The sequence below is a fragment of the Capricornis sumatraensis genome, chromosome 4, assembly GCF_032405125.1.
Source record: "Capricornis sumatraensis isolate serow.1 chromosome 4, serow.2, whole genome shotgun sequence".
Taxonomy (NCBI): domain Eukaryota; kingdom Metazoa; phylum Chordata; class Mammalia; order Artiodactyla; family Bovidae; genus Capricornis; species Capricornis sumatraensis.
This window is the reverse complement of record NC_091072.1, coordinates 25,425,737-25,445,061: the sequence shown is the minus strand read 5'-3', so window position 1 is coordinate 25,445,061 and position 19,325 is coordinate 25,425,737. Positions and strand designations below refer to the sequence as shown.

General features: G+C 43.9%; 1 protein-coding gene across 1 annotated transcript in view; it reads left to right on the top strand.

The window, feature by feature from the left end:
* MTMR7 (myotubularin related protein 7) overlaps positions 1-19,325 on the top strand; it is a 70,510-nt gene that overhangs the window by 11,737 nt on the left and 39,448 nt on the right. The window contains exons 4-6 of the mRNA XM_068971377.1: positions 869-1,031; positions 9,066-9,223; positions 19,083-19,211. Of these exons, the coding sequence (XP_068827478.1) occupies positions 869-1,031; positions 9,066-9,223; positions 19,083-19,211 (450 nt within the window). The remainder of the gene's footprint in view (positions 1-868; positions 1,032-9,065; positions 9,224-19,082; positions 19,212-19,325) is intronic.

The window sequence follows — 19,325 nt, the reverse complement described above, 5'->3', positions numbered from 1 at the left end:
CCTTTGCTCTTGAGGTCAGGTCACGGTCAGGTAACCATGTTCCTATAAATCTCTACCAAATGAATGTTATTCTCCGTCCTGACAAGAAAGAGCAAGGTCCCAGGGCACAACTCTCACCCTCCAAGGCCTCATTCCTGGCTAAGAGAAGGCCAGAGCTCAGCTGGCAGCTCCGTCAGGGCCAGGTTCCCACACCCTGCCCAGCTGTCATCCCTAAGGGAGCCAGGCACCTAATCCAGCTGCCCCTCGGTCTCCTCCAGGTGCCCAAATGGAAGGGCGGGTGGGAGACCAGGTCTCACAGACTGTGACCCAGACAGACAGCCACTGCTAGTGGGTCACAGAGATAGGGATGGGGGAGAGGTTCGCCACTCCTCAAGGCCTGGGCCGTGGCTAGTAGAGTGCTTTATTCAGAGCTCTGGAGCCCCGCAGGACGTCAGCCCCAGTCTGTTTCCCGGGCCCCCTGGCTCACTCACTGGCTCAAGGCTGGGTGAGCTGGAGGGCCTCCAGGGGAAGGCCTGACCCTGCCTCTTACTCACTCTTCACCTGACGACCACCTCACTACCAACCCTTGAGCGGAATCACTTCCCCAATGGTCCCTCATTGTCAGTTACCAGTGGGCAGTGCCCTCTGCAGCACTGACCAATAGCTGAGCAGGACAACTTACTGACAACCGACCAATGGCTGAGCCAGACCTGTTGCCTAGTAACAGGGTGAAGGCATAATGAGGCCCAGCAATGGCTGCCTGCTAAGAGCTGTGCTCTCACCCTGCTCTGTGACAAGACCTGTTGCTTTCTGTCCTATGTACCTGTTATCTGTGCTTAGTTTACCCACACTAACTTTTTTTTTTTTCCACATTAACTTTTCGTGGTAGATTCTCCACAGTCAGATCGCCACCATCGAGAAACAGGCAACGACGGCTACCGGGTGCCCTTTACTGATTCGCTGCAAGAACTTTCAGCTCTTACAGCTCATCATCCCGCAGGAAAGGGACTGCCATGATGTGTACATCTCTCTCATCCGCCTCGCGAGGCCAGGTAGGGCAGAGCGGCCTGGCATTCAGCATGGTCTCACGCTTAAGAAAGTCACAGATCGTGTTGAAGAAATGTGGATAATGCTTCTTAATTATAGTGCTTTAGAGATTATACATTAGCCCAGCCTTCAGATGGGGGCTTCCCTGGTGGCTCAGATTGTAAAGAATCCGCCTGCCAATGCAGGAGGTGTGAGTTCGATCCCTGGGTCAGGAAGATGTCCTGGAGAAGGAAATGGCAACCCACTCTAGTATTCTTGCTTGGGAAATCCCATAGACAGAGGACCCTGGCTGGCGACAGTCCATGGGGTCGCAAAAGAGTTGGACACGACTGAGCAACTAATCAACAACAAGCCTTCAGATGAGGCCGAGAAATCTGATTTAGTTTCTGTCTTTTGGGGCCTCTGTCTGAGTTAATTACTGTATGAGCCTCTTTCATTATTCATAGTATTTATCTTGGAGGGAGGTTATAGTTGTGCTTTACTTTTGGGATGAAATCATCCCAAAATGTGGTAATCGAGCCACCTTGATTGAAGCCTCTGACAAAACCCACAAATTGTTTTGTGTTGAAAACATATCAAATGGTCTAGTGCAGTTTTACCTATGTGGGGGCTTTTAAGTTTTGCTTTCTGTTGCTTTTTGATCCTAATATGTATGTTCCAAGGTTGGCATCAGTGACTGTTCAAGGTATGTATATGTTGATTCTCCGACAGAAAACCTTCTTATGTTTTGTAGGAAGAATGGCTGATTTGAAAAATGTGTGCTTTTAGTTACTGTCTGGTTGTGTATCCCTCACTTAGAGTCTTCAGACTTACAGCTTATTATGCTATAAATCTATGACATTTACAGCTTACTAAGCTATAAATTTAAGAAGCTCTACACAAGTGTTTCTTGTGTGTGTGGCTTGTGTGGACTGTGGGGTTCCTTTGCTAAGTGTCTTGGAAGAGTACAGTGAAAAGAGATCATTTGGATAAACAGTGACATCCACAGTAGTGTTCACCCAGCAGTCACTAATAAGGGAAATAGGACAGGTTCTTACAGTTACGTTGTTGTTGTTCAGTCACAAAGAGTTATGTCTCACTCCTTGCAACCCCAGAAGCTGCAGCGTGCCAAGCTACCCTGTCCTTCACTATATCCTGGAGTTTGCTCACATTCACATCCATCGAGTCAGTGATGCCATCCAGCCATCTCACCCTCTGTCGCCCTCTTCTCCTCCTGCCCTCAGTCTTTCCCAGCATCAGGGCCTTTTCCAGTGAATCAGTTCTTTGCATCAAGTGGTCCAAGTATTGGAGCTTTAGCATCAGTCCTTCCAGTGAATATTTAGTTGCTTTACTGAATAGATACATTACTAAATGGTTTTTGGTTCAGGGCAAAATGTTTAATTGTAAACTCTTCAAAGCATTTGGTTGGGTCCTCAAATTCTTATGATACGAACAGACCACATCATCTGTTGAGAGCCAGGAGCTGAAGTTTTGAGATGGGAGGGTTGCCAGGGAGCTGTCAAAATCTGATCACTTTGACTTGACTTAGCTTCCCTTTCAAGTTAGCCCACTGAGGCTTTTTTATCTCTGTGTGTTGAAAAGAACTGCAGAGTTAGCCAGAAATGCAGTTGAACTTTTTGGAGGGCGCACTATAATTGGAACAGAAGTTCTGGGAAGATGTACGTTAGGCTGCGTGTGGCAGGGAATGAGAGGGGAATTGTGCGCCAGCAGTTTCTGTGTCACTGATTAATGGATGTCCTGGATAATACATGTGCTCTGGCGGGATTAACGGGATTTAGGAATAGCCCAGAGAACTGGGAAAGGCCTGAGTGGAAGAGTCCATCACGGTGGCGATGAGAGCCCTGCCCCAGATAACAGCGAGCTCCCAGATTTACATTGTGAGGGTCCCCAGGGAGGAAACCTGCTGTGTTTCCCCTGCTTTTAAAAATATACACTTTTTCTTAAAGATGCAGTTTTGGGAGTTTGGTGTTAGCCAGAGACCAAAGAAGGAGACTATAGTAATTAATTGAATTAAAGCCATTAGCTTGGAAGATTTTTTTTTAAAGCCACCAGCATTGTGAACCATTGGAATTAGAATTGCCAGTTTATGTAAAACATGGTACTTTAATGAGTGTGAAAAGAGGAACTAGAACCCAGGCAGCTTCACAGTTTAATGCTAAAGGCAAGGCTAAAATTAGGACATATTACAGCCCAGTCTTGGAAGTAGGGTTTTGAATCTGGGTGGAGGTGGAGAAAAGTGGAAGGGTTTCCCCTGGAGGTGGGGTGGCTTCTCAGGACATCCCAGGACCTTTCACAAATTACACCTTCTCATTCCTTGAGGTATGTCAGAAGAGGGCTCTGGGTGTGTGTGTGGGGGGTGGGTGGGTGGCGGGGATGGATGTGTGTGGGTGTGTTGATGTGTGAGTGTGTGTGAGTGTGTGGATATGTGTGTTTGGTGGGGAAATGACTCTGAGTTCCAGCAGCACAGTATTGATCTCTGGGGTTATTGTGGTTAATCATCAATACAAAGCTCGTATTTTCAGCTCTCCTTATGGATACAGCTAACTCCAAGGTCCTATAGAGGAGACTTTTTCTTTTTTAAACAAAAGATGAAAAGTTTGGGAGTCGGTTTAAGTCAAGGCCTATGAAGAGATAGTTTTAAAGCCCTTGAGAGTCTCTTTTCACTGAATTGCAATTTCTGGGATAAGAATAAATCAAATGACTAAAAAATTTGTCAAGATTTTATTGGTTTGTCTTTTATATGAATTCAGGTTGGTAAGGACTTGGACATGGACTATAAAAGATCCCAGCAAAATATACTGTAGCCAGATTCAGCGAACTCTTTAATTCTTCTTAAAGGAATAAGTTAAAATTGGGCTGTACCCCAAGTAAGGAAATGCATTGACTCTGTAGATCTGATGTACAAATAAGGTTTTTTTTTGTACATTTTTCTGATTAGAGACCCCTGTTTCTCAGAGGGCTTCATTTCTCCCACATCCTTTCTTTTCTCCTCTCTCTCATTAGCTTCCTGCTGTTTATTTTTATATCTATCATCTTTCTCTCTAGTAGTTTTTGTGGGCCCTTTTTAATATTTAAACCATTTTTGGGATCTGTTTTCCCATTTTATAATAGTATTTTTTTTTCCTGCTCATCTGAGTCCCTAATTCTTCTGCATATTTTCTGTGGTTTTTAACATCTCAGGATTGACATAGTCTCATTAGCTTACTTTGACTTTTTGCAGTTCTTATCAGAGTCAGTGCCACTTAAGCAGTTTTTACAGTAACAATTTTTATTACTTTTTATTGATGATATTAAACTCTGGGTCCAATAGCCCTTTTCTACTAAGTGTCAGCTTCCTGATGTTTAATTCTAGTACTTGTCTGGTGAAAACAGACAAGAAAGTTCTCGTTATTTTTATTTTAAAATGTGCAAAACCCAATATAACTGTTATCTTCTCACTCTTTAAATGGTTTTTCAATTACATTTAAGTTGCCTGAATTAAGTAGAACATGGAGAACAATTTAACTTTCATTACTTTGGGTTCTAAAACCCTATATATCAGAGGATGTGTGCATGCTAAGTTGCTTCAGTTGTGTCCAGCTCTTTGCGACCCCATGGACTATAGCCCACCAGGATCCTGTGTTCATGGGGATTCTCCAGGTGAGAATGCTGGGGTGGTTTGCCATGCCCTCCTCCAAGGGATCTTCCCGACCCAGAGATTGAACCCATGTCTTTTGCATTGCAGATGGGTTCTTTACCTGAGCCATGGGGGAGGCCCGTATCAGAGAATCAGTTTAGTTCAATTCAGTCGCTCAGTCGTGTCCAACTCTTTGCAACCCCATGGACTGCAGCACGCCAGGCCTCTCTCTCCTCACCAACTCTCGGAGTTTACCCAAACTCATGTCCACTGAGTCGGTGATGCCATCCAATGATCTCATCCTCTGTCGTCCTCTTCTCCTCCCGTCTTCAATCTTTCCCAGCATCAGGGTCTTTTCCAATGAGTCAGCTCTTTGCATCAAGTGGTCAAAGTATTGGAGTTTCACCTTCAACATCAGTCCTTCCAATGAACACTCAGGACTGATCTCCTTTAGGATGGACTGGTTGGATCTGCTTGCAGTCCAAGGGACTCTCTCAAGGGACCTCTCCAACACCACAGTTCGAAAGCATCAGTTCTTCGGTGCTCAGGTTTCTTTATAGTCCAGCTCTCACATCCATACATGACTACTGGAAAAACCATAGCCTTGAATGGGTACATGTATATGTATGGCTGAGTCCCTTTGCTCTCCACTTGAAACTATTACAACATTGTTACTTGGCTATACTCCATACAAAATAAAAAATTTTAATAAAGTAAAACCCCACATACCTGTCCTTCTGATGGATGACTCCTGGTGAATTTCCCCTTTCCTTCCTTATCTTGCCTTACTTAACTGACCTTGTGCTTAGTTGCTCAGTCATGTCCGACTCTGCGGCTACATGGACCTTAGCCCGCCAGGCTCCTTTGTCCATGGAATTCTCCAGGCAAGAATACTGGAGCCAGTTGCCATTTCCTACTCCAGGGGATCTTCCCGATCCAGGGATTGAACCCACGACTCTTGGATCTTAATTATTAAACATTCTGCTATGTATTTTGCAGGAGATGGAAGTACTTTGGAAATGTTCAGTAAACCTTGAATCGATGTTAATGGTACTTTTTACATTCTCAGAGTAGGCAGTTTGTAGCTGAGGGCTTCTCCTGGTGGCCTCTGGGTGAGAAGCTTGCCTACATTAACGAAACTGAGTTTTGACTGACAAAAATGGGGGTTTCTCTGCCATTATGAAGAGTTTTACATAAATTGGGCCAAGGGTATAGTCGATCACCCTTTTCCTTAAAAATAATTGAAAGAGAAAATTTTGTTATTTTAATGGAAACCCATTCTGATGGCTCCCAATTCAAGAGTGATCTTAATATTGGTTACAAATTATTCTTGCATCAATTTCTGTGTGGTTTCCTTGTCTCTTCCTAATGACAGCAAGAATGATCCAAAACACAGAAAATCATCAGTAGTCATAGAGTGGTTTTCTTCCTCTACCTTTAAACCTATGTGTAGGCATTTTACCAAGGGAACTTAACTTCTGTCATTTCCCCATCTTCCTTAGCACTCCTTTCACTGAGGGAACGGAGGCTTTCTCAAGAGATTCTTTTGGCTTCTTAAACAAATTGCATTTGTGGTTAACATTATGATATCAGAAGCCTGAGTCATGAAAATGGTACTTAGAGATGGAAAACATATGTTGGTGTCAGGCTAACCATTCCTAGAACTGGATGTCAATTTTATATGCTGTCTGCTCAATTTGCTAAAATGGCAAGAAACTGTTTTTACTGGAAGTGTCTATGTTGTGCGCATGTGTGTGTGTGCGCGTGTGTGCATATATGTGTACGTGTGCATCTTCTTCTTTGTTGAAACTGTATGCTCAATTCTCAAATTGGAAATACGACATCAAGAGACACTAAAATAGAATATAGCTCATCTCACTGATAAACCCTAACCTTCTTGCTTCTTTTTCTGCAAGAAAGAACACCTGCCTAATGCTAAAGTCTAGTACTTAAAATACAACCCTTATCTTATCATACTTGTGTTGTCGTTCAGTCGCTCTGGCATGTCTGATTCTTTGCAACCCCATGGACAGCAGCAGCATACCAAGTTTCCCTGTCCTTCACTATCTCCCAGAGTCTGCTCAAACTCATGTCTATCGAGTCGGTGATGCCATCCATCTCGTCCTCTTGCCCCCTTTCCCTCCTGCCTCCAATCTTTCCCAGCATCAGGGTCTTTTCCAATGAGTCAGTCAGGTGGTCATACCTGTAGGTGAGTCATTTCAATAGTAATCAAAAGAAGCTGGAAACAGTCTTGACCTTCGGCCGCCTGTGTGTTACTGCAGCCGTTTGCTGGTGCCAGTTTGCCCTGTTGGACCTTCAGATGCATGTTTAGGAGCATTCAGTTGTTCATGCTGAATACCACGGACAGATGAAGGAATAAAACTGATCTAAGAAAACTTTAAGGAGAAACAGTTCTGTTGGAGAAATGAAAAGGAAGTTTAGGGGGATGGTTGAAAAGAAAGTATACAAAAGTGGCCTGCATGGGGGGAAGGGAGCAGGGGCTGCCTCTGAGGGGCAGCAGGTGTGGTGGGGAAGCGCATGTGCTGTATAGCGGACTCCAACCTGCGCGCTGTGTGACCCTGGGGACTCTGCCGAGCCTCCCTGTGCCTTGGATTTCTCATCTCTGCAAGAAGACCTGTGATGATGCCTACTAGATGCCCGTCAGTATGTTTAATCAGAAGAGAATCTGGAATGAAACCAGGGTTCACTGACTATCGGCCACGGTTTATTATCACCGAAAGTGCTTCAATTTGCACTGTCTAGAAGGTAACCGCTAGCCACATGGGGCTATCGAGGGCTTGAAATGTGGTTGGTCTGAACTAGGACGTGCTGTTCAGTGTGAAACACACACAGAATTTCAAAGACAGTACAACACAATGTGAAAAATATTAATAGGTACTGTACTCCGTATATGTTGAATGATGCCTTGGATATGCTGGGCTAAATAAAATATACTGTAAAGATTAATTTCACTTTCTTTTTACAATTTTCGTGTGACTCCAAGGACATCTTACATGACACACGTGGCTTACACTGTATTGTGGGCAGCACTGGTTAAGTTGCCTCCCTCAATGTGGCAAGGCCAGAGCAAGAGAACCGCAATCCTCGATCTTGCTGGGAACAGCTGTCAGGCCTGGCCTTGCAAGCATAAACGGTGATGCCCAAAGTCAGAGATGGTCTGGCAGACCTGAAAGAAGTCTGTCATCGCACATCCTTCAACTCACCACTCAGGGACTGCGTACCACACACTGTGAATGGACCTCGTTTAATGACTCCTGGAAATACTGTGAGAACAGTACAATTCTGACATTTACGTAGTTGTTGAAAAGTTCAAGTGTTTTCAGTGCAAATATTTAAATATGCTCCACAGTTTTTTCCAACTGTTTTTATCATTTCTTTTTCAACGCTATTTGAGCCTTAGAACATGGCAGTGGCCAGGCCTCTCTGTAACTCTGAGAAGCCATCCCAAACTTGAGCTTGACTTACATAAACAGATTGAGATCTGGTTGTCAAAGGAATATGTATGTCCTTAAAAAAAAAAATCGTACTATATTTGATTTACTATATTGTGTTTCAGATGTATGGCAGAGTGATTCAGTTATGCCTGTATGTTCTTTTTTAGATTCTTGTCCTTTGTAGGTTATTACAAGTTATTGACTATAGTTCCCTGTGCTATACAGTAACTCCTTGTTTATTCTATATGTCGTGGTGTATATCTGTTTAATCCCATACTCCTAATTCTCCCACTCCTTTCCCTTTGGTAACCATAGGTTTGTTTTCTATGTCTGTGAGTGTGTTTCTGTTTTGTAAATATGTTAATTTGTACTGTCTTTTAGAATCCATGTAAAAGTCATGTCATGTAATGTTTGTCTCTCTCAGCTTGACTTAGTGTGATAATCTCTGGTCTATCTATGTTGCTGCAAATGGCAATCTTTCATTTTTTATGGCTGAATAATATTCATTTTTAATATATGTGTGTTTGGGTGTATGTATGTGTGTGGGTGTAGTATGTATGTATGTATATATATATAAAACATCTTCTGTATCCATTCATCTGTTGGTGGACACTTAGCTTACTTCCATGTCTTAAATATTGTAAGAAACATATGTTCTTAATTCATTTTTAAGCTCCATATTTTATGTGGTCTGAAAATATATTAGTTTTCAAAAGAAATTTAAAAAACCCCACAAGATGGGGAAGGTCACACTCCTGAAACAAAGCTTTTAAAGCTTTGTTCGGTTGTCCTGAGGTCTTGTTGTTGGGAGGTGGTTGGTCCCACCGTAGAGATGGGGTGCCTCTAGGAGGGTCCCGAAGGTGAGCAGCTGGGCTGGCCTCTCCAGCCTGGACAGAATGTACTTGGGGGGATTTGGTTGTGGCTTTGACTTGGGTTGATTTGGTTTTATTCTCCCTTATTTTTTGCAGTGAAATACGAGGAACTATACTGCTTTTCATTCAACCCCAAGCTGGATAGAGAAGAAAGGGAACAAGGCTGGATGCTGGTCAATCTCAGTGAAGAATACAAGCGCATGGGCCTCCCTAATGATTACTGGCAGCTCAGCGATGTGAACAGAGAGTACAGGGTGAGTGGAGGCATTTAGTGAAATGAGTGCTTAGTCGCTCAGTCACGTCCGACTCTTTGTGACCGTTTGGACTGTAGCCCGCGGACTGTAGCCCGCCAGGCTCCTCTGCCCATGGGGTTTTTCAGGCAAGAATACTGGAGTGGGTTGCCATTTCCTTCTCCAGGGGATCTTCCCAAGCCAGGGATCAAACCCGCATCTCCTGTCTCCTGCATTGCAGGTGGATTCTTTTCCCACTGAGCCATGGGGGGAGCCCGTTTGGTGAAATGCAGATACTTAATCCAGATGAAGCCCTGATGTCACAGAGCTGAGTGTGACTTCTCTTAGCTCTCCTCTCTTTCTGATGGCTCTTGTGGGTACAGATGTGTGAAATTTCCAGGTCTCCCTTGGGTATTGCCAGCTGTATTCTCCACCTGCATCTGGGATCAGAAAGTTTGAAGAAGCCACCTTAGAGACCATCCCCTCTGATGGCTGAAGGAGTGGAACCCCAGAGAGGCCCAGCAGCGCCCTCGGGACAGGGCCTCCCTTCTCCCGCCTGGTCTTTTTATAGCTCAGTGAGTGATGAGTAGGGAGTCGCAGAGGCTCTGATGGCAGTTTGGCACCAGCTCCCTCTGGGCTCCCTGAACTCTTGATTGGTACACAAGGTCACCAAGAGGCTTCCCTGGAGAACTGTGGAGAAACATGTCTGCACTTCCAGAGGGAATCGGGGGTGGAGGGATGTGGAGGGTGAAGGGGGCAGAGCTGATTCATATTCTCCCTGATGGTGGGCTTGCAAAGCAGGGCTGGTTTCCCTATTAATTTTTAAAGTGTTTCCAGTAATGAAAGTACAGTCAGAACATCGTAGAGAATTTGCAAAAGAGAGAGAAAAATTAACAAAACAGCCCGTTTGTCATTGCCCTAACATTCTTTCTGTGTGTATGTTCAGTCATATCCAAATCTTTGCCTGGAGAAAATCCCATGGACTGTAGCCCACCATGCCCCTCTGTCCATGGGATTTTTCAGGCAAGAAGACTGGAGTGGGTTGCCATTTCCTTCTCCAGGAGATCTTCCCAACCCAGGGATCGTACCCAAGTCTCTTGCATAGGCAGACAGATTCTCTCCCACTGTGTCACCCGAGAAGCCCATATTCTTCTAGTAGGTTTTAAACTTGTCACTTTTTTCTCATCTGCGTAGTTTAATAACTTTTTTCTTACACGAGTAATGTATTTCATTGTTTACAATTGGAGAATGTGGAGGCAAAGGAACAGTTCAAATACATACAACAAAAATGGAATTATACTACCTGTGCCCGTGTCTTGCTTTTCTTCATATAACATATTGAGTATGTTGCTGTCAATAAATATGTGGACTGTCAGATCCTCCCACATCTTTCTTCTGAATAACTTTATTATTATTTTTGGCTGTGCTGGATCTTTGCGGCTACATGGCCTTTTCTCTACTTGCCGTATGAGGGCCTCTCATTCCGGTGGCTTCTCTTGGGGGGCACAGGCTCAATAGATGTGTCGCACAGGCTTAGTTGCTGTGCAGCATGTGGGATTGTCCCAGATCAAGGATCAAACCCGTGTTCCCTGCACTGGAAGGTGGAGTCTTGACCACTGAGCCACCAGGAAAGCCCTCTTGTGAATATCTTGAATTTATAGATTATCTGGAATAGAATGGCCACTTTCAGGATACTGACTTTTCTTCCTAATGGCGCTTAAATCTAGCAGTCATAATCTTACACCGTGAGTAGACATTTGCGCCCTTTCTGTCTTAACCATTATAAAGTATCCGGCTAATGTAATGATTTGTTCCACCACTAAAGCCAACCTTTGCAGTGGATTTTTAGCCTTGAAATGAAGGAAAGGACTTCCCTGGTGGTCCAGTGGTTAAGAATCCGCCTGCTAAAGCAGGGCACACAGATTCAGTCCCTGGAAGGCGTGGGAGGATTCCACATGCCTCGGAGCATCTAAGGCCCTTGCACCACGACTAACTGAGCCCACGAGCCGCACCTGCCAGAGCTCACCCGGGAGTCTGTGCTCCGCAGCTGAGAGGAGCTCCCACTTGCCGCCGCTACAGAAAGCCTGTGAACAGCAACGAAGACGCGGCTCAGCCAAAAATAAATAAATAATTGGTTTAAAAAAAAGAGAGAGAGAGAGAGGCAGAACAAAATGAAGGAAAATCCAAGTGTAGTATAGAAAATTGAATAATTAAAAAAAATTTTTTTAAAACATGACACACCCTTGAGTGAGGGTGAAAATGAGTCTAAGCCGCATCTGTGGAATAGTAGTTCCTTGGAAAACACAGGTTCTTCCTATGTCTGATGAGGTTTCCTTCTAGACTTAACACCACAAACATGACTCACATTTAGTCACTCAAGTCCCACCGTGTAGAGACGGCAAAACATGAGTTACTCAGCATCTTTTTCCCAAAAGTAATAGATAGCAAACATAAACTAACAATCAGCAAATTGTGCTGAAACAGAAAAGGTGAAACCCTAGGGGATTTTCTGCTTTTTACAAATGTTGTTAAAATGAGACAAAGATGATGAACCCTTATTTGTTACCACCTTAAAAATATAATAAAAGTTCATTCTGTCAAACTATTTCTGACTAATAGTCCATTGGGAAGGTTATGTCAGCATCCATTACTTTTGCTTTTAACCTCGTGGGTGAGAAAAACATCTGCCTTTTCCTTCCTTCTGTTATAAGAATAACTTCTTTCTTTTCACAAATTCCTTGATGTAAGTGGGGCTAGTGGTATCATCTGTTGGAGAAGAAGCTATTGCCTGTGGTGGAAACAACTCCATACGTGGAGTACTGAAACTGAGGTTCCAGAACCAATGCTGCCCTATTCTTTCCAAGCTAATTGTCACCAGCATCATTTTTATCAGCATTGCTCTTATCCCTTTTTAGAAGACATTTGCTTTGGGTAGTCTCTCTAAGGTAAGATTTCCTTTTATACCTAACTCTTTTTTTTTTTTTAAAGATTTTTTTTTTTAATGTGGACCATCTAGTTAAAGTCTTTTCAATAAAGACAATTTGTTATAGTATCAGTTCTGTTTTATCTTTTCTTTGGCCACGAGGCACGTGGGATCTTAGCTCTCTCACCAGGGATCGAACTCCTACCCCCTCCCTGCATTGGAAGGTGAAGTCTTAACCATTGGCCTACCAGGAAAATCCCTGTACCTAACTCTTAAAATGGTTTTTCTTTAAATAAAATAATGGGCATTCATTACCAGGTTAAAATTTTAATTTGTTTCTCTTTGAATAAAATTGAAAGTATAATCCAAACCAGTAATTTTAAAAAGTCTTGTTTATGTCAGTTCTCTGCAGCTGTAGATTATGTATTATGTATTATTTTATTTATATAAGTCATTTCATGCTGTTCCTACCTTACATCATAAATTTCTCCCTATTACATCATTAATTCCTTGAAGTAAATTTTAGGTCCTAAATGCTTAAGAAGGCAGCTGTCTATGTAGCTATAGCACAGTTCCTGACAAAGTGCTCAGCTGTGTGACGGGCCTTCAGGAAGTACCGAGGGCTGATTATAATGCCATGGCTGGCCCCTCAGATGGATACTACCCTGCAGTGGTAAATGCATTTACTGGGAAGTGGTAATCAGGGCAGCAAGGATCAGCTTTTCGGGGAATGTGCAGTCTTTGGGCCCAGTAACTCTTTTTTTATTCGTTACTGCCCTAGCACCTAACCCTACGCCTGGCACATAGTGCGTCATGTTCAGTGAAAATTTGTTGATAGACATCAATATTCTGTTATAATCATTACACTGTTAAGAGACTAGAACTTCATGATTCCTGCCACTGAAAAGAAAGGATGATCATGTCACATGATAGAGGTGCTAATTGTCACTATGATGGCAGTCATATTACAGCACACAGATATATCAGATTAATATGTTCTACACTGGAGAAGGCAAGAGTGAACACCAGCATTTTAGGACTCAGTAAACTAAAGTGGAATGGAATGGGCAAGTTTAATTCATTGTATCTACCACTGTGGGCAAGAATCCCTTAGAAAAAACGGAGTAACCCTTATAGTCAACAAAAAAGTCCGAAATGCAGTACTTGGGTGCAATCTCAAAAACGACAGAATCTCTGTTCATTTCCACGGCAAACCATTGAATATCACAGTAATCCAAGCCTATGCCCCAACCAGTAATGCTGAAGAAACTGAAGTTGAACGGTTCTATGAAGACTTACAAGACCTTTTAGAACTAACACCCAAAAAAGATGTCCTTTTCAGTATAGGAGACTGGAATGCAGAAGTAGGAAGTCAAGAAACACCTGGGCTAACAGGCAAATTTGGCCTTGGAGTATGGAATGAAGCAGGGCAAAGGCTAATAGAGTTTTGCCAAGAGAACGCACCGGTCATAGCAAACACCCTCTTCCAACAACACAAGAGAAGACTCTACACATGGACATCACCAGATGGTCAACACCAAAATCAGATTGATTATATTCTTTGCAGCCAAAGATGGAGAAGCTCTATACAGTCAGCAAAAATAAGACTGGGAGCTGACTGTGGCTCAGATCATGAACTCCTTATTGCCAAATTCAGACTTAAATTCAAGAAAGTAGGAAAAACCACTAGACCATTCAAGTATGACCTAAATCAAATCCCTTATGATTATACAGTGGAAGTGACAAATAGGTTCAATGGATTAGATCTGGTAAACAGAGTGTGTGAAGAACTATGAACAAAGGTTCACTGTATAAGAGGTGGTGACCAAAACCATCTCCAAGGTAAATAAGTGCAAAAAGGCGAAATGCTTGTCTGAGGAGGCCTTACAAATAGCTAAGAAAAGAAGAGAAGTGAAAGGTAAGGGAGAAAAGGAAAGATATACCCATCTGAATGCAGAGTTCCAAAGACTAGCAAGGAGAGATAAGAAGGCCTTCCTAAGTAATCAATATAAGATCAAGAATGGGAAAAGACTAGAGAGCTCTTCAAGAAAATCAGAGATATCAAGGGAATATTTCATGAAGAGATGGGCACAATAAAGGAAACAAATGGTATGGACCTAACAGAAGCAGAAGATATTAAGAAGAGGTGGCAAGAATACACAGAAGAACTATACAAAAAAGATCTTCATGACCCAGATAACCACAGTGATGTCATCACTCACCTAAAGCCAGACATCCTGGAATGTGAAGTCAAGTGGCCCTTAGGAAGCATCACTATGTACAAAGCTAATGGAGGTGATGGAATTCCAGCTGAGCTGAAATTTCAAATCCTAAAGATGATGCTGTTAAAGTGCTGCATTCAGTAGGTCAGCAAATCTGGAAAACTCAGGAGTGGCCACAGGACTGGATGATGGTCAGTTTTTATTCCAATCCCAAAGAAAGGCAATGCCAAAGAATGCTCAGATTACTGCACAATTGCACTCATCCCACACGCTAGCAGAGTAATGCTCAAAATTCTCCAAGCCAAGCTTCATCAGAATGTGAACTGTGAACTTCCAGATGTTCAACCTGGATTTAGAAAAAGCAGAGGGACAGAGATGAAATTGCCAACATTTAGAAAAAGTAGAATCATAGAAAAAGTAAGAGAATTCCAGAAAAACATCTACTTCTGTTTCATTGACTATGCTAAAGCTTTTGACTGTTTGGATCACAACAAACTGTGGAAAATTCTTAAAGAGATGGGAATACCAGACAAATTTACCTGCCTCCTGAGAAATCTGTGTGCAAGTCAAGAAACAACAGAACCGGACATGGAACAATGAACTGGTTCCAAATTGGGAAGGGAGTACGTCAGGGCTGTATATTGTCACCCTGCTTATTTAACTTATATGCAGAGTACATCTTGTGAAATGCCAGGCTGGATGAAGCACAAGCTGGAATCCAGATTGCCGGGAGAAACATCAATAGCCTCAGATATGCAGATGACATCACCCTTATGGCAGAAAGTGAAGAAGAACTAAAGAGCCTCTTAATGAGAGTGAATAAGCTGGCTGAAAACTCAACATTCATAAAACGAAGATTGTGGCATCTAGTCCCATCACTTCATGGCAAATAGATGGGGAAGCAATTGAAACAGTGACAGACTTTATCATCTTGGGCTTCAGAACCACTGCAGATGGTGAGGTGACTGCAACCATGAAATTAAAAGACACTTGCTCCTTGGAAGAAAAGCTATGACCAACCTAGACAGCATATTAAAAGCAGAGATGTTACTTTGCTGACAAAGGTCCATTTAGTCAAAGCTAACATTTTTCCAGTAGTCATGTATGAGTGTGAGAGTTGGACCATAGAGAAGGCTGAGCCCCAAAGAATTGATGCTTTTGAACTGTGCTGTTGGAGAAGACTCTTGAGAGTCCCTTGGACTGCAAGGAGATCAAGCCAGTTCATCCTAAAGGAAATCAGTCCTGAATGTTCATTGGAAGGACTAATGCTGAAGCTGAAACTCCAACACTTTGGCCGCCTAATGGGAAGAACTGACTCATTGGAAAAGACTCTGATGCTGGAAAGACTGAAGGGGGAGGAGAAAGAGATGACAGAGGATGAGATGGTTGGATGGCATCACTGACTGGATGGACATGAGTTTGAGTAGTTTGAGTATGCTCCGGGAGTTGGTGATAGACAGGGAGGCCTGGCGTGCTGCAGTCCATGGATCACAAAGAGAAGGGCACAACTGAGCGACTTAACTGAACACCTGAAATTGTGTTTCCCTGGTGGCTCAGATAGTATAGGACTTCCCTGGTGGCTCAGAGGATAAAGCATCTGCCTGCAATGTTGGGAGACCCTGGTTCGATCCCTGGGTCGGGAAGATTCCCTGGGGGAGGGCATGGCAACCCACTCCAGTATTCTTGCCTGGAGAATCCCATGGACACAGGAGCCTGGCAGGCTATAGTCCATGGGGTCGCAAAGAGTCAGACACAACTGAGTGACTAAGCATGCACCCATACCTTGAATTATCCAGTGTTATATATCAAATATATTTCAATTTAAAAAAACTTGTTGAATGAGTGAATGAATTACCCCCAAAGATTCTTCTTGACCAGTCCAAGTAAGACATGTAGGCACTGCAGGAGGGTTTATTTAGTGGAAGACAAAGCAGATCACTCCCTTATTAAAATAAAAATATTATGCAGGAATGTTTTTAACTTAATCCACTTCAGTTGTCTAAGGCAGAATAAATATAAAGAAAGTTCAAAAGAGAAGCATTTCCCACTTTTCTGAACTTCTCATTTTCTCCCTGAATTTTCTTACGTGATTTTCCAGGCCAGACACACTTTCAGGGGGGACATTGAGTAGTCTCAGAATCTGGCAGCATAAATTGCCCTGTGCTTTGTATTATTCATTGTCATAATTTTAACTTCAGCTGTGTGAGCTTGTTGCAAAAGCATTACCCGTCAGTGCTTTCTGGAAAGTGCTGTCGGCTTTCATGCGAGCAGGGATGAATTTAATTTTGTCTACCTTGGTGGCAGTGGTTGTTGTTCAGTTGTGAAGTCATGTCCGACTCTTTGTGACCCCATGGACTGCAGCATTCCAGGCTTCCCTGTCCTTCACCATCTTGCGCAGCTTGCTCATACTCATGTCCATTGAGTCGGTGATGCTATCTAAGCTCTCATCCTCTGGGGTCCCCTTCTACTCCTGCCTTCAGTGTTTCCCAGTATTGAGTCTTTTCCATTAAGTCGGTTCTTTGCATCATGTGGCCAAAGTATTGGAGCTTCAGCATCAGTCCTTCCAATGAATATTCAGGGTTGATTTGCCTGGAGGAGGAAATGGCAACCCACTCCAGTATTCTTGCCGGGCAAATCCAATGGACAAAGGAGACTGGTGGACCACAGTCCATGGGATTGCAAGAGTTGAACAAGACTTAGCGACTGAAACCCCCACCAGCACTGTTAAAGAAAGTGGGTAATTCCCAACTTCTGAAAACCTACTAATTTCCTTTTTAAAAGTGTTATTTTAAGGAAACATAGTAAGTCTGATGCAGTGACCACACGTCTCTTGAATCAGTGTAGTCATGTCCTGGCTGCTGACTCGAGAGAGGTCCAGACACTGGATTTGCAGGGGAAGACAGGGCAGTGTCTGGGGGAGTAATTCCAGTAAAAGCTCGGGTTCCAAGTAGGTTGGACCATCTATTCTTGGGATTTTCCTCCTGAGTCTCAGTGCCAGAGCCCACGTTGATGTCTTCGGTAATCTTTCCTAAAATGCCTTTGGGGAAATGCTTTGGGCCTGAGAGTGTCACTTCAGTGGCCTTTCCGTCTCCTGCTCAGTGTGGTGCCCAGTCTGGTAACAAAGAGAAGCGGGGAGGCAGGCGAGGGAGGACCTGAGCACAGAACAGTTGACGCGAGCTTTGTGGTGCGTTTTCGTGCCCTTCTGCCTTGAGGTTCAGAGTGGTCAGGGCAGGCGAAATGGACAGAGGATATGCACACAGCATTTCGCCTGCTGCTGCACCTGCCTGAGGACTCACCTTCAAATGCCCAAGAGGATGCTTGACTTCTAGGAAATAAAGTTTAGGAACTGCCGTTCAAATGATCCTCCTGTTGGAAAAAGAGGGATTGTTGTTATTTTAGTCAGTAAATCACATCTAACTCTTTTACGATCCCACAGACTGTAGCCCGTCAGACTCCTCTGTCCGAGGGATTTCCCAGGCAAGAATACTGCAGTGGGTTGCCATTTCATCCCCCTCCAGGGGGTCTTCCCGGACCAGGGATCAAACCTGTGTCTGCTGTACTAGCAGGCCGATTCTTTACCACGGAGCTCTCAGGGAAGCCCCAAACGATGGGTTGACTGATATCAAAGCAGATGATGTGTCTAGCAACAAGTCAACTGTTACTCTACCCACCACTTCCACTTTTGTCAGACCTAATGGGTGAAGAGTCTTGTGGGTGTTACCTGATTTGATCCTTGTATCGGCCCCGGGTAATGTCATTTCTGTTCCCTGTCAGTCTTAAGAGAGTAGCAAGTGCTCAGTAGTTGGATATCTCATAAGTCATAAAGTTGGCAAACTGGAACCGCGTTCTCAACCCCTGCTTTCCTTTTTTAAGATGGCTTTTTAACAGTTTTAATCTATTTATTAATCTGGCTGCACTTCGTTGCAGCACGTGAACTCTTAGTTTTGTGGCGTGTGTGCATCCAGTTTCCTAAGCAGGGAGCCAAGCCGGGTCCCCCCCCCACCCCGTATTGGAAACTCAGAGTGTAGTCCTAGCCCCTGGACCACCAGGGAAAGTCCCCTAAACCCCTGACTTCTGATAAAATTCCCAAGATCATTCCAAGGCTCCAGAGATTCCACTGGGGGAATCATTGCCAGGGATGTGAAGAAAGGGTAACTCATTTCTTACCACTTGTAAAATCGACACATAAAAAGCAGAAAGCTGTTACATGCATGGTGAGGGGTGGAATGCTAGGAAGTCTGGGGGAGAGGCCCTGAGTTGGCCCTGAAGATGAGCTTGGGAGGTTGGAGGGAAGAGGGGTCCAGAGAGCACGCTGGCTCGGGTGTTGCCTCAGATGGGTGGACATAGAGGACGTGCCAGGGACAGAGGGGCCCCGAGGAGGACATCGTTTCCCAGGATGGGGCTATCTTGAACAGATAGCTGACATTTTCTCAGTCTCCAGGATGCAAAATTGCTTTTCCCTTTTGGATGGGAGAAACACCCATTGGTCCCTGTCTTGCCTCCCATTCCCATGAAGAGCCCTGGGAGATAAGGGGCAGTGCCCAAGGGCAGGAGGCTAAAGCGTGTCTGACTCTGTTTCACTGTGGTTTCTTAGCATCAGAGCTTCATTTTCTCTGCAGGGGCTCTGTAACTGAAGAAAACTGAAGTATGCGACCTGCAAGCCCTGTGGAATGGAATTTCTGGTGGCAGTTTGCACAGCACGACGAGGCCTAAACACCCCTTGTGTTTTCCACGCCAGGTCTGTGACTCCTACCCGACCGAACTGTACGTTCCCAGGTCGGCCACGGCACACATCATAGTGGGGAGTTCCAAGTTCCGGAGCAGACGGCGATTTCCTGCCCTTTCTTACTACTGTAAAGATAACCACGTAAGTCTGAAGGCATGCTTTTGTTTCGGGCTTTGCTTTTCTTCTTTTATCATAAACAGGCGTTTTTCCAGGGGCCTTCTGCCCTGTGTGTGGGTTTGAATTCCTTTTCAAGTG